General features: G+C 36.1%; 1 protein-coding gene across 2 annotated transcripts; it reads right to left on the bottom strand.

Annotated features, from left to right (window-relative positions):
- Positions 1–1,263: 1,263 nt before the first annotated feature.
- Positions 1,264–3,840, bottom strand: LOC126679782 (B3 domain-containing protein At4g01580-like). Of its 2 annotated transcripts, none has more exons than XM_050374763.2 (4): positions 3,535–3,840; positions 2,926–3,205; positions 2,681–2,838; positions 1,264–1,956 (listed from the first exon to the last, which is right to left on the bottom strand). In XM_050374763.2, the coding sequence occupies exons 1-4, from the start codon at positions 3,667–3,669 to the stop codon at positions 1,906–1,908; spliced, it is 624 nt and encodes a 207-aa protein (XP_050230720.1). In that variant the 5' UTR covers positions 3,670–3,840; the 3' UTR covers positions 1,264–1,905. The 2 variants fall into 2 exon arrangements, with proteins under 2 accessions (XP_050230720.1, XP_050230719.1); XM_050374762.2 differs by lacking the exon at positions 1,264–1,956 and adding an exon at positions 2,033–2,458 and having other exon boundaries at positions 3,535–3,837.
- Between the last annotated feature and the right edge of the window lie 12,351 nt (positions 3,841–16,191).

The raw sequence follows: 16,191 nt of genomic DNA, 5'->3' as shown, positions 1-16,191 counted from the left end.
AATAAAAAAATTAATTAGGAATAAGAGGTTGAAATAATACAAAAAATAATATAAATATAAAATTGATAAGTATTTTACAAATTAAGGGTATTTTTGAACCTTTTTTGAGGGTGAAATGATAAAAAAAATTACAAATATGAAATTGATAAGTATTTTAAAAGTTCAGGGAGTTTTTAAACCTTTTCCTACTGCCACGTCATCAATTTAACGGCAGTTAGTCAAAGTTACAGACGGAGGGTGTTTTTTGTTCGATTTTGAAATTGTGAGGGGTTTTTTGGACCAAAAATAAATTAAAGGGCTGTCTTGTACTTTTGGGTAAACTTGAAGGATTTTTTTGTACCTTTTGCCTTAATTTAACTTAAGCTAACATAAAATTTGTAATTTTTTTAATAGGTTGAATGATTTAATTTTAATAGAAGTTATGGAAATAAAGTAATCAATATTTTCATTAATATTACTATTATTCGATTAAAAGTTCATTTTATGTTAATTATTCAATTGTTATATGAAATAAGATTACAAGAACTTTTTTTTAAAATAATATTGCATAATAATAAATTTAGAAATTGAAAAGAAATTACTATAAAACAATTAATCTCACTCGCGCACATGTATGAATCAAGCTCTAAAAATTGAATTTGAACTATCTAATTAAAAAGAGAGCAAATTATTTTAAAACTCCTCATATTTATCTTAATTCATACTTTGCTCCATTTTGTTTGAAAATCAAATGATTTGGTACTTCACTTTTGTTTTTATCAATAATTTAGTCTCTCTGTCTATTTTGGTTTAGTCAACCAAGTCAAAAGATCAAATCGTATTTTTAAAAGTAATTTCTTTTGATTTTGTCTTTGACTTGGTTAATTAACACCACAGATAAAAAAGAAACTAAATTGTTGACGGAAACAAAAGTGAAGGAGCAAATCGTTTGATTTTCAAATAAGTGGTATCAATGTGTTAATCATTATATATGTGGGGGTTTCAGAGTAATTTGCTCTACAAAATCTATTAATGACAAACAACCGATAGAACATAACCGAAAATTTCATTTTTATTTTCAAAATCAAACTAAATTAAGTTTTTTCTTTTAAAAAAGGTAAATATTATATACAAATATTTAATTTGATTTGATTTCTTTAAGTTCAATTAGTACCAAAATTGAAGTAAATATTTGTGAAAGAGAGATCAGTATTAGTAAATTTAGAATTTAATTTGTTTACTTACTGATTTTTCATATGACAGTATATATATGGAATTTTAGGATAATCCTAATAACTCTAACGACCTTAATATACATATTCAAGTTGAACACAAATTGTTCATTCATTTTTTTGCACAAGCTGTTTGGCAGGAATCCTCAATTACAATAGTTCTCACCACTCATGCTCCAGCTTGTTTAGCCGAGTGGTGTTTGTGGAATAGACGTGTCCTTTCATTCGGCACAACTTCTTTTTGACTTTGATGCTGCTCGATCTCGTTCTATTCGCGCGCAGATCAGTAAGCCTCACCTTTCGACCCCGCCGAAAGCTCCTTTCTTTAAGTTCAACTCTGATGCTGCAGTGTGTGATGAAAATGGAGTTGCGGGCTTGGGAGTTGTTGGGCGTGATTCAACAGGAGATATTCGATTAGCAGCGGGGTGTGGAGTTAAAGCCTGGTGGAAACCTGATTTAGCAGAAGCTCTTGCTATCAAGATGTGGGTTGTTATTGCAGTTAATATTGGCATCAAGCATGCGGTGTTCGAATCGGATTCCCTCCTTGTGATTAACACTATTCATGACTCAAGAAATCATAAATCTATTGTGTCTCGTGTCGTCAAGGATATCTACTCCTTTATCCCTTTGTTTGTTTCAATTTCTTTTAAGTTTGTTCCCCGTACTTGTAACGATGTAGCGCATATTATGGCTTCTAACGCCAAGTCTTTTGAGGGTGAGCAGATTTTCTCCTCAAATTTTCCTCCTGAAATTTGTGGAGCATCCAGTTGTAATCATGAGGCTCTATTTTGAGCTTTCTTAATATAAGTCTTTCTATTCAAAAAATAAAAATAGTTCACTCATAAGAAATCTATTTCCTAATAAAACTGAGTCATCAGACTCGTCATAAGCAGATAACGCCAATACTGCTTCCATTACAACATTCTAAGCTAATAGCTTTACTCTAAATTTCCAGACATGATCAGTAAATCACAAGAATTGGTTATTGTTTGTCAATCACGAAAAATAGTAACTTTCCAGACACGATCATTAATAATCTCAACACCACAAATATCTTTTAGCTTCAAATTATTTTCATCTCGGAATTCACTCCATCCACTCCCTAATCGGAATCGATCTCGTTTTCCTTTTGCTTCAGAAACACGTAATTTCCTGAGTCTAACACTCCATTCTTGCCCGTTAGAAGTTTGAAGGTTGACGAACTCGGATGCTTGCTTCAGAATTGTGCTATATTTAGATGATAAATGCTGTACAAATTAAACAACAAAATCCGCTGAATACAATTCTGAAAACACTTAAGGGGAGTCCTACGTTTCTGTATGTGTTTTGTTTCTGTTTCAGTAAACACTTACGAATCTCTCAAATTTTACATTTATAACCTATTTTTATAAAAATATCAATTTTCCCTTATCGTTTAAGTATTTCTATTCCATGCAAGCATCATACATATTCTATTGAAAACTACTTACTGCGATACTGTGGTCGAATTGGTATTGTTGAATCAGGATTTTGAAACAAGGCATTTCTGTCTTGAAGTTTTTCCATGCCTGCATCGCTTTTCCATTTTCTAGTGAAGTCTTTTCGGGCTCAATCTCATCCTTTTCGTTCAATACATCTTTTTCTTTACCTGCATTAATTGATTGTCACTATTTATTAAAGGAACATAAAAATAGCTAAACAAATTCAACTTTATCCCGCAATAAACATATCTCACCATCGAGAGGGCTTCGCGCATTCTCCGTATGTTCAATTTCGCAAGCAGTCCTATCAAATATGACGACACTAAAATTGGAGAAACCTCTGTATGCAAATATTACAAAGTAGCCAATGTCAATTGAATGGTGTTCTACAAAGTCATGCCAACCATCATCAAACCAAATGTCATTTTGGTCTTTTTGCATTGCCACTTTCCAATTGCTACCATCAGCAAGAATGAAGTTAGCAACATCAGAAAGTTCATCCCCAAATCTACGCGCAAACTTAGGTGGAATCATCTGCAAGTACTTTCATTGAGTCAGAACATTAATCAAATAGTTACAGGACAACCATTCACACATACTTATTAAAGGAGGTAGAACGGACACTTCACACGATCCAACGTTTCCGACACACTTGGCGTTTCGGATATATTAATATAAGAATCATATTAATATAAGAAACTTTAAACTAATGCCGTTTCGCTGTATCTGTATCCAAAAGTGTCCTGTTTTTCCGTGTCCGTGTCCGTGCATATAAAGTAAAAGATACGACAGATTGTTATTTTGTGTTTACCCATTCGAAAAAAATGCAATAAATGTATAGATAGAAGTTGCAAGTGAATTACCAGCTTCTTGTCAGTTAAGGTACACGGAAGGATTATCTTGAAAAATTGCAACTTGGGTTTATCTGCTAGAGAATTTAGCGGCCGCCGGCGATAATCATCTCCGCTGGTTTTAACTTCCCTCCGCCGCCGAGCCATTAATTAAGCCACCTCAAAGAGAAGCCAGAATCTAGAATACATATATGTAGCCACCCTTCTTGTTTTACTAAGTTGAAAATATTTTATTTGGTGAATCCTTTATGGTGAGGTTCTTGAATAAATGTTTCCTATATAAGCTGGTGGACAAGAACCGACATATGTACTCCAGACAAAAGATTGTGATTATTTATTTAATGGCGAGTGAGTTTAGGGTAATTCTCACTTAGGGTCCCTGAACTTTATTTTTCTTTTATTATCATCCCAAATCTTGAATTTATAGTTAGGCTTATAATCGTTCACAGTCCCTGACTTTCAAGCCTTTTGTTACGGTCATCTCTAAATTTTAATTTCGGTCCAAAAATAAATTCATCCCGTCCATTAATTGCATAACAGAGTTAACATTAGGTCGCATGACACTTAAAACACACACACACCTAGGGGTGTGCAGTATTCGGTTAAAACCAAATTAACCGACCGAACTAAACCGAAATTTTAATTTGGTTCGGTTTTTGGTTAATTTGGTTCGGTTTTGGTTTTCATTTTTAAAAAATTTGGTTAATTCGGTTTGGTTCGGTTTTGACGATGGAATTTCCGAATTAACCGAACTGACCGAAATAACCGAATTATATATATTAATTGTGTTATTTTTGTAATTTTTAAAAAAATTAAGGTAATTTTGTAATTTTTTTAGAATTTAGTTATTAAAACCCCTCAAAATGTACTTAAATTATAAATTAGTATTAAAATTATTGTTTTTTATTTTATTTTTTAATAATTAATAATTAATTTTAATAAAATTTGGTCATTTCGGTTAACCGAAATAACCGACCGAACCGAAATAATATTTCGGTTCGGTTTCGGTTCGGTTTCAATATAATTCGGTTCGGTTTCGGTTTTAAAATTTCTAACATTTCGGGTTCGGTTAATTCGGTTTCGGCTCGGTTTCAGTTCGGTTTCGGTGACCGAACCGACCGATGCACACCCCTACACACATCCAATTCCACCTCATCTAACACGTCATTAAATAAATTACAAAATTTCAAAATACTCAAAATACTCTTAAAATCTAAAAATCAAAGGCCTAATCATTCAAAAGCCCGCCACCTTTAAACTTTTTTCAATTGCACCCTGATGTTGGAAAACTCTCTCAAAACTCTCTCATCTTTAAATTTCATTCCAATTACACTCTGATGTAGAAAAATCCTCTCAAAATCCCCATCTTTATATTTTTTTTTTTAGTGTACCATAAATTGAATTTTTTTTATAGTTTTAATTTTAAAAAGTTATTGGATATAATTTTAGAAAGAATGATTTTTTACATTATTAATAATATTAGTGTTTAATAGATTAAAAATGAAAGATTATTTTAATTTTTTTTCCTGTGAAAAGATGTCAATTTAATATTTTGGGGTACAATTGAAAAAAAATCTAATGGGCCGTTTGGTTCGCTATAAAAAGGGGGAGAATGGGAATGGGTATGGGAATGATTCCCATTATTTATGTTTGTTTTGTCAAATTGTACTAGGGAATGGGAATGTGATTACCCCCTCAATGGGAATCACTCATTCCCCCCTTACCCCATGGGAATGAACTTTTGGGAATGAGAATCAAAATTTTACAAATATTTTAATAATAAATAATAAATATATAATTATTAAAAAAACTATTTTAAAATATTTATTTTAAAAAGATATACTTAAAATAATAAAAAAAACGTTTTTAATATTTTTTAAATAATTTTTATTTAAAAATAATAATTTTTTTAAAAAATAATTTTTTAATTTTTTTTAAAAATAACTTTTATTTTATAAAAATAATTTTTAATTTTTTTTTTAAAAAATAATTTTTAATTTTTTTTTAATTCGAAAATAATTTTTTTTATTTTTTCGAAAATATTTTTTATTTTTTTTAAAATATTTTATTTTTTTATATAAAAAATATTTAAAAAAATAAAAAAAGTATTTTTAATAAATAATAAATAATTTTTTTATTAAACTTTATCCATTCCCATTCCTACACTAATTTTGAACCAAACAAAAAATGAAAACAATCATTCTCATTCCCATTCCTTCTCATTCTCATTCCCATTCCGATTCTCATTCCCATTCCCAAAACCAAACGCCCCTAAAAATAAAGAGATTCTGAGAGAATTTTTTTATTTTAGGATACACTTAAAAAAAGTTTAAAGGTGGGGACTTTTAAATAATTTAGCCAAAATAAAAACTTAAAAGCTAATAACTGCCGCCTCCACCTTAGTCCTGCCAGCTGCCGCCACCAGGCCCATCCCAATTCCGCCGCCGCCACTCAAAGGATTGAAGCCATGTACGTTTGATATTCCAAAATAGTGTAGAACACACTGTTACATAAAAATAAATATTTACTGAAAAAATCATAAGTTTTACCTTAAATTGTAGGGTAACTCTAATGTCCAGCGCTGGATTGGTCCAGCGTAATATTAGCCAAGTAAAATAATGATCTAATAAGACAAAAGTTACTTACTACCTATTGAATTAGTTAAAGTAGAAATAATCTACATATCTTGATAGTTACAATTTCACTTTCATAAATAAAGAGAGTGATTACACTCTCCCATATATAATTAATAATTAGTTAATATGAGTAGATTTAATTATTTAAATATAAATATTAATTAATAAATAATTTTATTTACTAACTAAAGATTGTACTACTACATATTTTTAAAAAATAGATAGATGTTAAAATATCAAAAATTTAGATAAAATAATTATTACTAAGATTTAATTTTTTTTAATTTAAATATTTGTTATTTTTATCAATTTATAATTAAAGTGAACCAACTTATTAAATTTTTAACCGTTTAAATACACAAATAATTTATCAATCCATAATTTTTCTTTATTTAAATGAAATGTATTATTTTTCAATTTATTATTTAATATTTCATCATTTCAAGTACTCTCCACCCATTTATCAAAAAAAAAAGTACTCTCCACCTTATATAATTGATGGATACCGAATCCTATTATAAGTATAATGGAGCCGAGTTGCAGGAGATCCACTCTCAGGTGATACCGGATTCCCCCTGAAGATCCGAAGATATGAAGGAGACGCCGAATCTCTTAAGATTCGGCGACATAAAGACCGAATCCCACATGATCCGCCGACAGCGCGTCGGGTCCGGGATTCGGGCAATCAACTAAGTATGGAAATATTGTCCTATTCGGACACAAACACTACATATGGAAGGATAAGCTCTACTTTAGGAAGATAAGACTATTTAGGAAGACGTTCCTAAATAGGACTCTTATCAGATTAAGGTAGATCCCGACAAATCAGGAGAATCTCTACGATATTGCCGAATCCCTATAAAGTAGGATTCACCTGCCTAATACAACTCTACTAGGTATATTCGACTACTATAAAAGGAGCACGAGGTATGCCTAGAATCACAATTACATTCAGATACTTAAAACGCTGCTAAAAGCTCTAAACTGACTTTAGCATCGGAGAGTTAATCGGACAACCACCGTCCGGTTAGCTTCTACCCTGTTTTGCAGGTTCACTCACCGGTTCAGAAGGCAGACTCCATCAATTGGCGCCGTCTGTGGGAAAAGCTTAACTAAACTTCAAAAGAAGGAGCTTTTCTGAACTCAAAAACAAATCTCATTGAAGAAGATGACTTCTGAAAGAGTAAACCTGAAGAATCAAACGTCACAGAGAAAACGAAAAGCAACAGAACTCTCAACTCCTCCTCCAGTAACTTTTGACGGGGAAGACTTCGGGAGAATAGCTGAAGAGCACAACGAAGCTCTGGTGGTGGCCATGATCATCGAACACTGGAACGTTGAAAGAATCCTGATCGATGAAGGAAGCGCAATAAACCTAATAACAAAAAAGGCCTACGAAAGCCTAGGAAGAGACCTAGCGGAACTAAAAAGAAATGCCACGCCTATGGTAGGATTTGGGGGCTTGCCAATTAAGCCCAACGGAACAATTACACTCGATGTCAAGCTAGGAAGGACAAGGAAAAGCGAGGAATTACCTACACGGTTTAGTGTCGTAGAAATCGACCTGCCATACAACGCAATACTGGGGAGACCTTTCCTCCACGACTCAGCCGCCGTGACGAGCATAAAGGCACTAACCATGAAGATACCGACGAAACAAGGAATTATCACGATACAAGGAAACCGAGCCGAGGCGAAAAAGTGCTACGAACAAGCAATAAAAGAATCAGGCGAAACAATGGCAATAGAAGAAATCCTTAATCACGACATCGAAGAAAAAGAAACAGCACCCGAAGGCGAAACAAAGAAACTCCAACTCGACAAGGAGAAAAGAGTAAATCTCGGCGCAAACATGAACCCAAAGATCGAAAGCGAAATCACGGCCATGCTGAAAAACAACGTCAAAACCTTCGCTGCTAACGCGTCAGAAATAGTCGGAATAGACCCCCAAGTCATTACTCATTATCTAAATGTAGCAGAAGCGGCGAACCCAGTGAAGCAAAAGAAAAGGAAGTTCTCGGAAGAAAAACAGAAAATGATCGCTGAAGAAGTAGAAAAATTGGAGAAAGCAGGATTCATACGAGAAGTCCACTACCCCGAGTGGGTAGCTAACGTAGTTATCGTAAAGAAAGCCAACGGAAAAAATAGAATGTGTGTAGATTACACCGACCTAAACAAAGCGTGTCCTAAAGATAGCTACCCTCTCCCAGACATCGATCAACTCGTGGACTCTACTGCTGGACACGCGATGTATAGCCTAGCCGACGCAGCTCAAGGCTACCACCAAATTCAGATGAAGGAGCAAGACCAGGAAAAAACTTCATTCATCACGGAGGGAGGAACTTACTGCTACACGGCAATGCCTTTCGGTTTGAAAAACGCTGGAGCGACATACCAAAGGCTTATGAATTTCATGTTCAAAGACGAGATAGGAAAACGAGTCCAGGTGTATGTAGACGACCTAATCATCAAGAGCGAGAAAGAAGAAACCCATGCAAAAGATCTTGAAGAAACATTCAACATACTGAATAAGTTTGGAATGAAGCTGAACCCTGACAAATGCACGTTCGGTGTACAAGGCGGGAAATTCCTGGGATTTATGATATCTCAAAGAGGAATAGAGGCGAACCCCGAGAAGATCAAAGCAATTATGGACATGAAGGCACCAAGAAACATAAATGAAGTTCAAAAACTCAACGGGCGAATCACAGCACTCGGTAGATTCATGTCCTGCTCAGCAAAAAGATGCTTTCCTTTCTTCAAAGCCCTCAAAGGAACACAAAAATTTGAATGGAATGAAGACTGCGAGAACGCTTTCGAAGAAATAAAGAAGTTCCTCGTCACCCCTTCATTGCTCAGCAGACCACTGAAAGAGGAGACGCTATATCTATACATCAGCACCACACACGAGACTATCGGGACAGTGCTGGTGAGGGAAGAAGATAACGAGATGAAGCCAATCTACTACATTAGTCGAGTCCTGAAAGGCGCGGAGACGAGATACCCCGAGATCGAAAAAATGGCACTAGCCGTATTAACCACAGCTAAAAAACTGAGATACTACTTCCAAAGTCACAACGTTGTGGTAAGAAAAAATCAACCATTGCGAAAGGCGATCCAACGACCAGAAACTTCCGGAAGATTAGTCCACTGGTCCATCCAACTCAGCGAACACGACATAAGATACGAACCTCGTCCGACTCTAAAAGCACAAGCTTTGGCGGACTTTGTAGCAGAAATAACTCCAACCGAGACTGGTCAACCCAAACCAGCCTTGGTATGGGAACTCCACGTAGATGGAGCGTCGAATGAAAAAGGAGCTGGAGCAGGAGCAATCCTCAAAGGACCCGAAAAAATCAAAATCGAATATGGAGTAAACATCCAATTTACCGCCAGCAACAATATAGCTGAGTACGAAGCCCTAATTGCAGGCCTCGGCCTCGCATTAGAAATAAGAACGGAAGTCCTAAAGATCTATAGCGACTCCCAGCTGGTGGTAAATCAGGTCAAGGGAGAATATCAAGCCAAAGAAACAGGGATGATCGAATACCTGAGACAAGTCAAAACACGGCTCCAACAGCTGGAAGCACAAGGAGGACAATGGGAAATCATTCAAATCCCGAGAGAGGAAAACACCGAAGCCGACGCCATCGCCAAATCAGCATCAGAACTCGGAGATCTATTCGCTAAAATGCAGTTAAAGGAAATTCTCGAATCGCCAAGCACCAGAAAAACAGAAGTCATGGCAATCGAGGAGGCCGACTCCTGGATGACTCCATTGATCAAATATCTAGACCGCGGCGAGTTACCAACAGACAAAGTCGAAGCCATTCGCACCATCAGAAAATCTGCCAACTACTCTTTTCACAACGGAGTTCTCTACCGAACCTCCTTGACTCATCCATGGTCTAGGTGCGTCTCGCCTCAGACAGGAGAATCCATCTTAAAGGAAATCCACGAAGGAATATGCGGCGCGCACGAAGGAGCAGTCACCATAGCAAGAAAAACAATACTCCAAGGATACTACTGGCCGACCATCAAAGAAGACGCGAAAACATTAGTCAAGAAATGTGATAAATGCCAAAGACACGACAACATCAGTCGTGTACCAGCAGTACCTCAAGGATCAATGGAGAGCCCGTGGCCGTTCGCCACATGGGGGATCGACATAGTTGGACCGTTTGAAACGGGAAAACATCAAGTGAAATTCCTAATCGTCGCAATAGAGCACTTCACAAAATGGGTAGAGGTAGCGCCTGTCGCAACCATCACTGCAGCCAAAGTAGAGGAATTCTTCAAGAACGAAGTAATATGCCGATTCGGCATACCCCACACTGTAATAGCAGACAACGGCAAACAATTCAATTGCAAACGATTCAAGGCATTTTGCAAAGGACTGATGATCAATTTGAAATTTACCTCGGTGGCGCACCCTCAGACAAACGAAATGACAGAAGTCACCAACCGAACCATAGCACAAGGAATAAAAAAGAGACTTTCTCAGTATAAGGAGAACTGGGCGGAAGAATTATACAGCGTTCTATGGGCATACAGAACAACTCCTAGAAAAGGAACTGGCGAAACACCCTTCAGGCTCGCCTACGGTACTGAAGCAGTAATTCCAGTAGAAATTGGCATACCCAGTATCAGAGTAAACTATCTAGAAGAAGAAACTAACGAGGCTAGAACAAGGCTATGTCTAGACCTGCTAGAGGAAAGAAGGGATGAAGCGGCAGCCCGAGCCGCTACATACAAGAAGCAAGCTGCAAGATACCATAACAAAAGAATGAATTTTAGAGAATTTCAAAGAGGCGATCTGGTCTTACGAAACGCGGAAGTTGGCAGAGGAAACGCAGGAGTAAAGAAAATGCAGGCTAATTGGGAAGGCCCCTTCATTATAGAAGAAGCTACTGGCAAGGGCGCGTATAAACTAAAGACAATAACTGGGTCCATGGTACCCAGATATTGGAATGTAGAGCACCTGAGAAAGTATTATCAATAGATCAATTCATGGCATGTACTTATTTCCATTTTTGAAATAAAAGGCGATTTGGCGAAAGCAAATCTTATAGGCTCGCTCGAGACCTAATACATACAATTTAACAAGAGTCGTTTGAATCTTAGTTAAAAAAATAATTTAGACTCGTCCGAGTCAAATAAATAAAAGGATCCGTTCGGACCTACAAATAAATTACACCAGCAGAAGTTTAGATTAACTTCTCAAAATAACAAACGAGTTTAGATTAACTCTACAACTAAAGAAAAGCAATGGTCAAAAGATCATTATATTCACAGAAGCAAAATTACAAAGGATCCGCCTACGATCCAATGCGAAAATAAGGCGAAAGCAAAAAAATAAACAAAAGCAAAAAATACAAAAAAGCAAAAATACAAAAAGAAGAAAATAAAAATTAAGCCTTCTTTAGAGCATCTTGCTTCTGCTTATCAAGCTTCGCCTTCACCTCCTTCGCCAAAGAAGCAGGATCCAACTGATTGACTCCAGAAAGATCGACGCCAGGATTCTGCTCCCGCAGCTTTGCCCCGATCGCCAACCGGTATTGAGTCATGACTTGGGAATAAAAGCTCCCAGAGTCACCCAAACGCCGGCGTAGACGCCCCTCTTCTTTCTTCAGATCATCCCTCTCCTTAGTGAGAGCACCTGAAGAAGACTGTAGAGACTCGACTTCCTCGGACAAAGTTCGAACCCGAGCCTCTAAAGCGGAAATCTCCCGAGTCTTGGCAGATACGGAGGACCTCAGCTGTTGGATTAGACCAGTCGCCTCGCCAGCCTCCTCCTCCATCTTTTGCTTTTCGGAGAGCCAGGATTCGGAATCCTTCTGAAGCTTCTTCAATCGATCCACCGCATCCCTTCGGCGGCGCTCCAAAACAGCGATGAACTGGACCACCTGCGAAAGAAAGCAACAAATAAGAAAAAAAGAGAAGCAAATCATAATATAAAATAAAAAAAAAAAAAAGCATACCGAAAAACCGCCAAGACAGGCGAACTCAGCCAAACTATCGCCATGTTCGCGATCAATGGACTCAATGTCCTCTTTTATCATAATATTCTCCATGCAAGCATGAAGAATGGCGACGTTTGAAAGTCGAGGCGGATTTTGTGCGTCCGCCCAAGCTGCAAACCGAGGTGCCTCCTCGATAGACACCCCAGAAGATTTCTTCTTCTTGGGACGCTTGGCAGAAGCTCCAGCCTGGTCCTCAGCAGGACGCTTCTGGCCGGCGGTAGGCAACTCCTTCAGAGAAGGAACTGATTCCTTCAAAGGAAACAAAGGCGACTCAGAAGTCGCAGCAGGAACTTGATCGCCAGAAGCAGGATCAAGATCCACCGAATCAGGCGTCGGATTCGGCACGGGGATCGTAGATGGATTAGGAACGCCACTAGTGACCTCGCCCATATCTACAGTCATATCGACATGAAAATTGTCAAGCAAATGTTCAAGAGAAGTCGACATCCTACAAAACAAAAACATAACAACAAAAGATTAGAAAAATACCTTCTAAAGGAAGACCCGCCAAAAGTATTTCACGGCGACTCAAATATTGTTCTAAAAGAACGCTGTACTTGGGCTTATCGAAACGACAATCCGACAACAAAGACAAGGCGAAGTCCTTCTCCCCATCAGCCAGATCAGGTACATCAGTAAGCGAAACCTTACTAGAAGTAAAACTCCGCGAAAAAGAGGAAAAAGAAGAATGCTGAACCAAGAAAAACTTAGGGGTCCAACCCTTCAAAGAAGACGGAAGACTAAAAAGAGATCGATTCGGTCGACCACCAGCAAAAATAAATTCCTCACCCTTTCGGCGGGAGAAAACATAAAAATAATTAAAAAGAGCAAGCGAAGGCTCCTGCATCCGAACCCTACACGATTCCATAAAAGAACAAAGAAGGCGAATCGCGTTCGGATGCAGTTGACCCAAAGGAACACCTAAATTATGACAGACCTCTACAATTAAAGACTCTAAGGGAAATCTAAGACCCGCTAAAAGCTGTTCATGAAAAATTACTATCTTGGAAGGCGAATCGGTGCTATGATTCGCCCGATACGATTTTGCCGGTCTCAGAATAACATACGACTCAGGAAAGTTAAATTCCTCGGCATAACCAAGTATCTGCTCTCTTGACAAGGAGCTCCGGGTATATTCTAGCTCGTCACGAGCACCCTTCGCCCCCTCAGTTACTTCTGACATCTTAAAAATTTTAAAATGGGGGGGAACACGGAGTGATGATGAAATTAAAATTCTAAAAGATCAAAAGAAAGGAAAAGACGAAGAACAAGAAGAACAAGAGGAATAAAATCAAAACTGAAAACTACCAAGAAATTAAATTAGCGAAAAGGTAAAATACCTCGCAAGCAAATACGCAGGATCGAAAGAAAGATAAGGAGCAACTTGAAAACGAGGAATCTTGACAGCAGAGGAAAAAAACCCACAGAAAGCTTGAAGAAATTGAAAATTTAGCAGTTGCAGAGAAAGCAAAGGTTGAAGAAGAAAGAAAATGAAAGGAAATGAGCAATTATATAGCCTGAACCAAAGAAACTGAAAAGACGAAATCCCATAATTACAAATAAGGACCAACTAATAGCGCACGAAGACACTTGTCCTTCATCCAGTCATAACCCTCTACTGATAGACAACACGTGGCAACGCAGAATCTTACTAAAGATGAAACGTCGCCCACAAACATATGAAACGACTCGCCCGGAATATAAAACGACTCGCCCGTATAAGAGAACTCAGCTCCAAAAGAGCTAAAATCCACTAAGGCATAAATGCCAAACTACTTCAGCTCACTTGCGGGGGGGGGGGGGGGGGGCTAATGATGGATACCGAATCCTATTATAAGTATAATGGAGCCGAGTTGCAGGAGATCCACTCTCAGGTGATACCGGACTCCCCCTGAAGATCCGAAGATATGAAGGAGACGCCGAATCTCTTAAGATTCGGCGACATAAAGACCGAATCCCACATGATCCGCCGACAGCGCGTCGGGTCCGGGATTCGGGTAATCAACTAAGTATGGAAATATTGTCCTATTCGGACACAAACACTACATATGGAAGGATAAGCTCTACTTTAGGAAGATAAGACTATTTAGGAAGACGTTCCTAAATAGGACTCTTATCAGATTAAGGTAGATCCCGACAAATCAGGAGAATCTCTACGATATTGCCGAATCCCTATAAAGTAGGATTCACCTGCCTAATACAACTCTACTAGGTATATTCGACTACTATAAAAGGAGCACGAGGTATGCCTAGAATCACAATTACATTCAGATACTTAAAACGCTGCTAAAAGCTCTAAACTGACTTTAGCATCGGAGAGTTAATCGGACAACCACCGTCCGGTTAGCTTCTACCCTGTTTTGCAGGTTCACTCACCGGTTCAGAAGGCAGACTCCATCAATAATGAACTATTTTATCCGAATAATTCAACACGCGTACTATATAATATAATTTTTTTATTTGAATTTTATTAAACTAAAAAATTTTAAAAAATATAATTTTTACAAAATATTAAATAAATAACAAATAAAAATTATATCTACCCAACAGCCGCTAAAAAAAACAATGGACTGCTTCTTCTCATCTAAGAAGAAGCAGTCCGGAGCTCCTTCTCACGGAGCTTCTTCTCATGAGAAGGAGCACCTGTCCGGAGCTCCTTCTCAAGAAGGAGCTCCGGACTCCTTCTTTTAGAAGGAGCAGGTGCTCCTTCTCATGTGCTTTTTTTCTAAAAAAGAGCCGCTGTTTTTCGGTTTATTTTAAAAATTAGATGTAAATATTTTAATAAAATTTAAAAATTAATTAATTATTGAAATTTATTTTAATATTTTTAAGGTTGAATTTTTTTTTGTTATTTTTCCAAATAGAAAAAGATATTACATAAATATAGTATTTCTGACAGTTCTATTTGAATTATCTATGTAATAGTTTGTAGATACAATTTTATATCAGCATGTAATCATGTATGTGTGTGTGTGTATATATATATATATATATATATATATATATATATATATATTTAAATTATTTAGTGATAATTTAAAAGAATAATTAAATCTGATTTAATTGATTTGACAATTAAAAATATATTCTCAATTAGTAGTATTAGATATTATGATATGAAGAAAATTAATTAATTTAAGCAATATATACTTAATAGTAAAAATATAACATAATATGTATGCAAACGTGAAAAATTAGCGCTTCAGAATATTGCTCCATAAGTATGATATTAAAAATACATTTAATAGTTTTCTTGCAATAAAATCTTTTTTTTATTTGTGGATGATCCATTACATGCTCTAATGTTGCTATATTCAAGAATTATCACTAAATAAAATTGAAACTAATAAATTCAAATTAAACCAAAGTCATAGAAAAATTGAACGTGTATTGTATTATTTGGATAAAATAGTTTATTATAAATTAATAAAAATGATATATATTTAAATTGAAATTAAAAATAATTGAAAATATATTTCACTTAAATTGAATATAAATATGTTAATGGTTTATAAAAATTACGTACATAGTTTATTATTATTAATTATATTTTATTTAATATATATATATATATATATATATATATATATATATATATATTCAATTATTTTAAATTTGAATTTAAATATATCTCATTTTTTTTAATTTATAATAATTTATTCTATCCGAATAATTCAATACGCGTCCCATTTCTCCATGTTATTTTATTTAACTGAAATTTATTATTTTCAAGTTCACTTTTTAGTAATGGGTAGCTATTCAAGCGATACAAAGAGGATAGAAGCATGTTTTCAAAAACCAGCCCGAGTATTTTTATCATAACTCGCTTGTCCGACGTCGGATCTAACTTATTCAGACGTCCATAGAAAGATAATTCGAATACCTACAACTTTTATGAAGACGTCCGGTCCGGATTCAATCTGAAAAAGGGACAAAAGTGTCCTTGAAGCCGCTGCACGTGTGCAGTTTTATGAAATCTGCATGTACCCAGTTCGAGTATTTAATTCGTA

The sequence above is a fragment of the Mercurialis annua genome, linkage group LG5 (assembly GCF_937616625.2).
Source record: "Mercurialis annua linkage group LG5, ddMerAnnu1.2, whole genome shotgun sequence".
Classification (NCBI taxonomy): domain Eukaryota; kingdom Viridiplantae; phylum Streptophyta; class Magnoliopsida; order Malpighiales; family Euphorbiaceae; genus Mercurialis; species Mercurialis annua.
The sequence above is the reverse complement of the archived record's forward strand: the minus strand, read 5'-3'. Positions and strand labels throughout refer to the sequence as shown.

Coding starts and splice junctions, on each gene's coding strand:
- LOC126679782 (XM_050374762.2), bottom strand. CDS start 3,669: ATGGCTCGGCGGCGGAGGGAAGTTAAAACCAGCGGAGATGATTATCGC. Junction 3,206..3,534: donor CCTTAACTGACAAGAAGCTG/GTAATTCACTTG, acceptor AAGTACTTGCAG/ATGATTCCACCTAAGTTTGC. Junction 2,459..2,680: donor AATTCGACCACAGTATCGCA/GTAAGTAGTTTT, acceptor TAATTTGTACAG/CATTTATCATCTAAATATAG.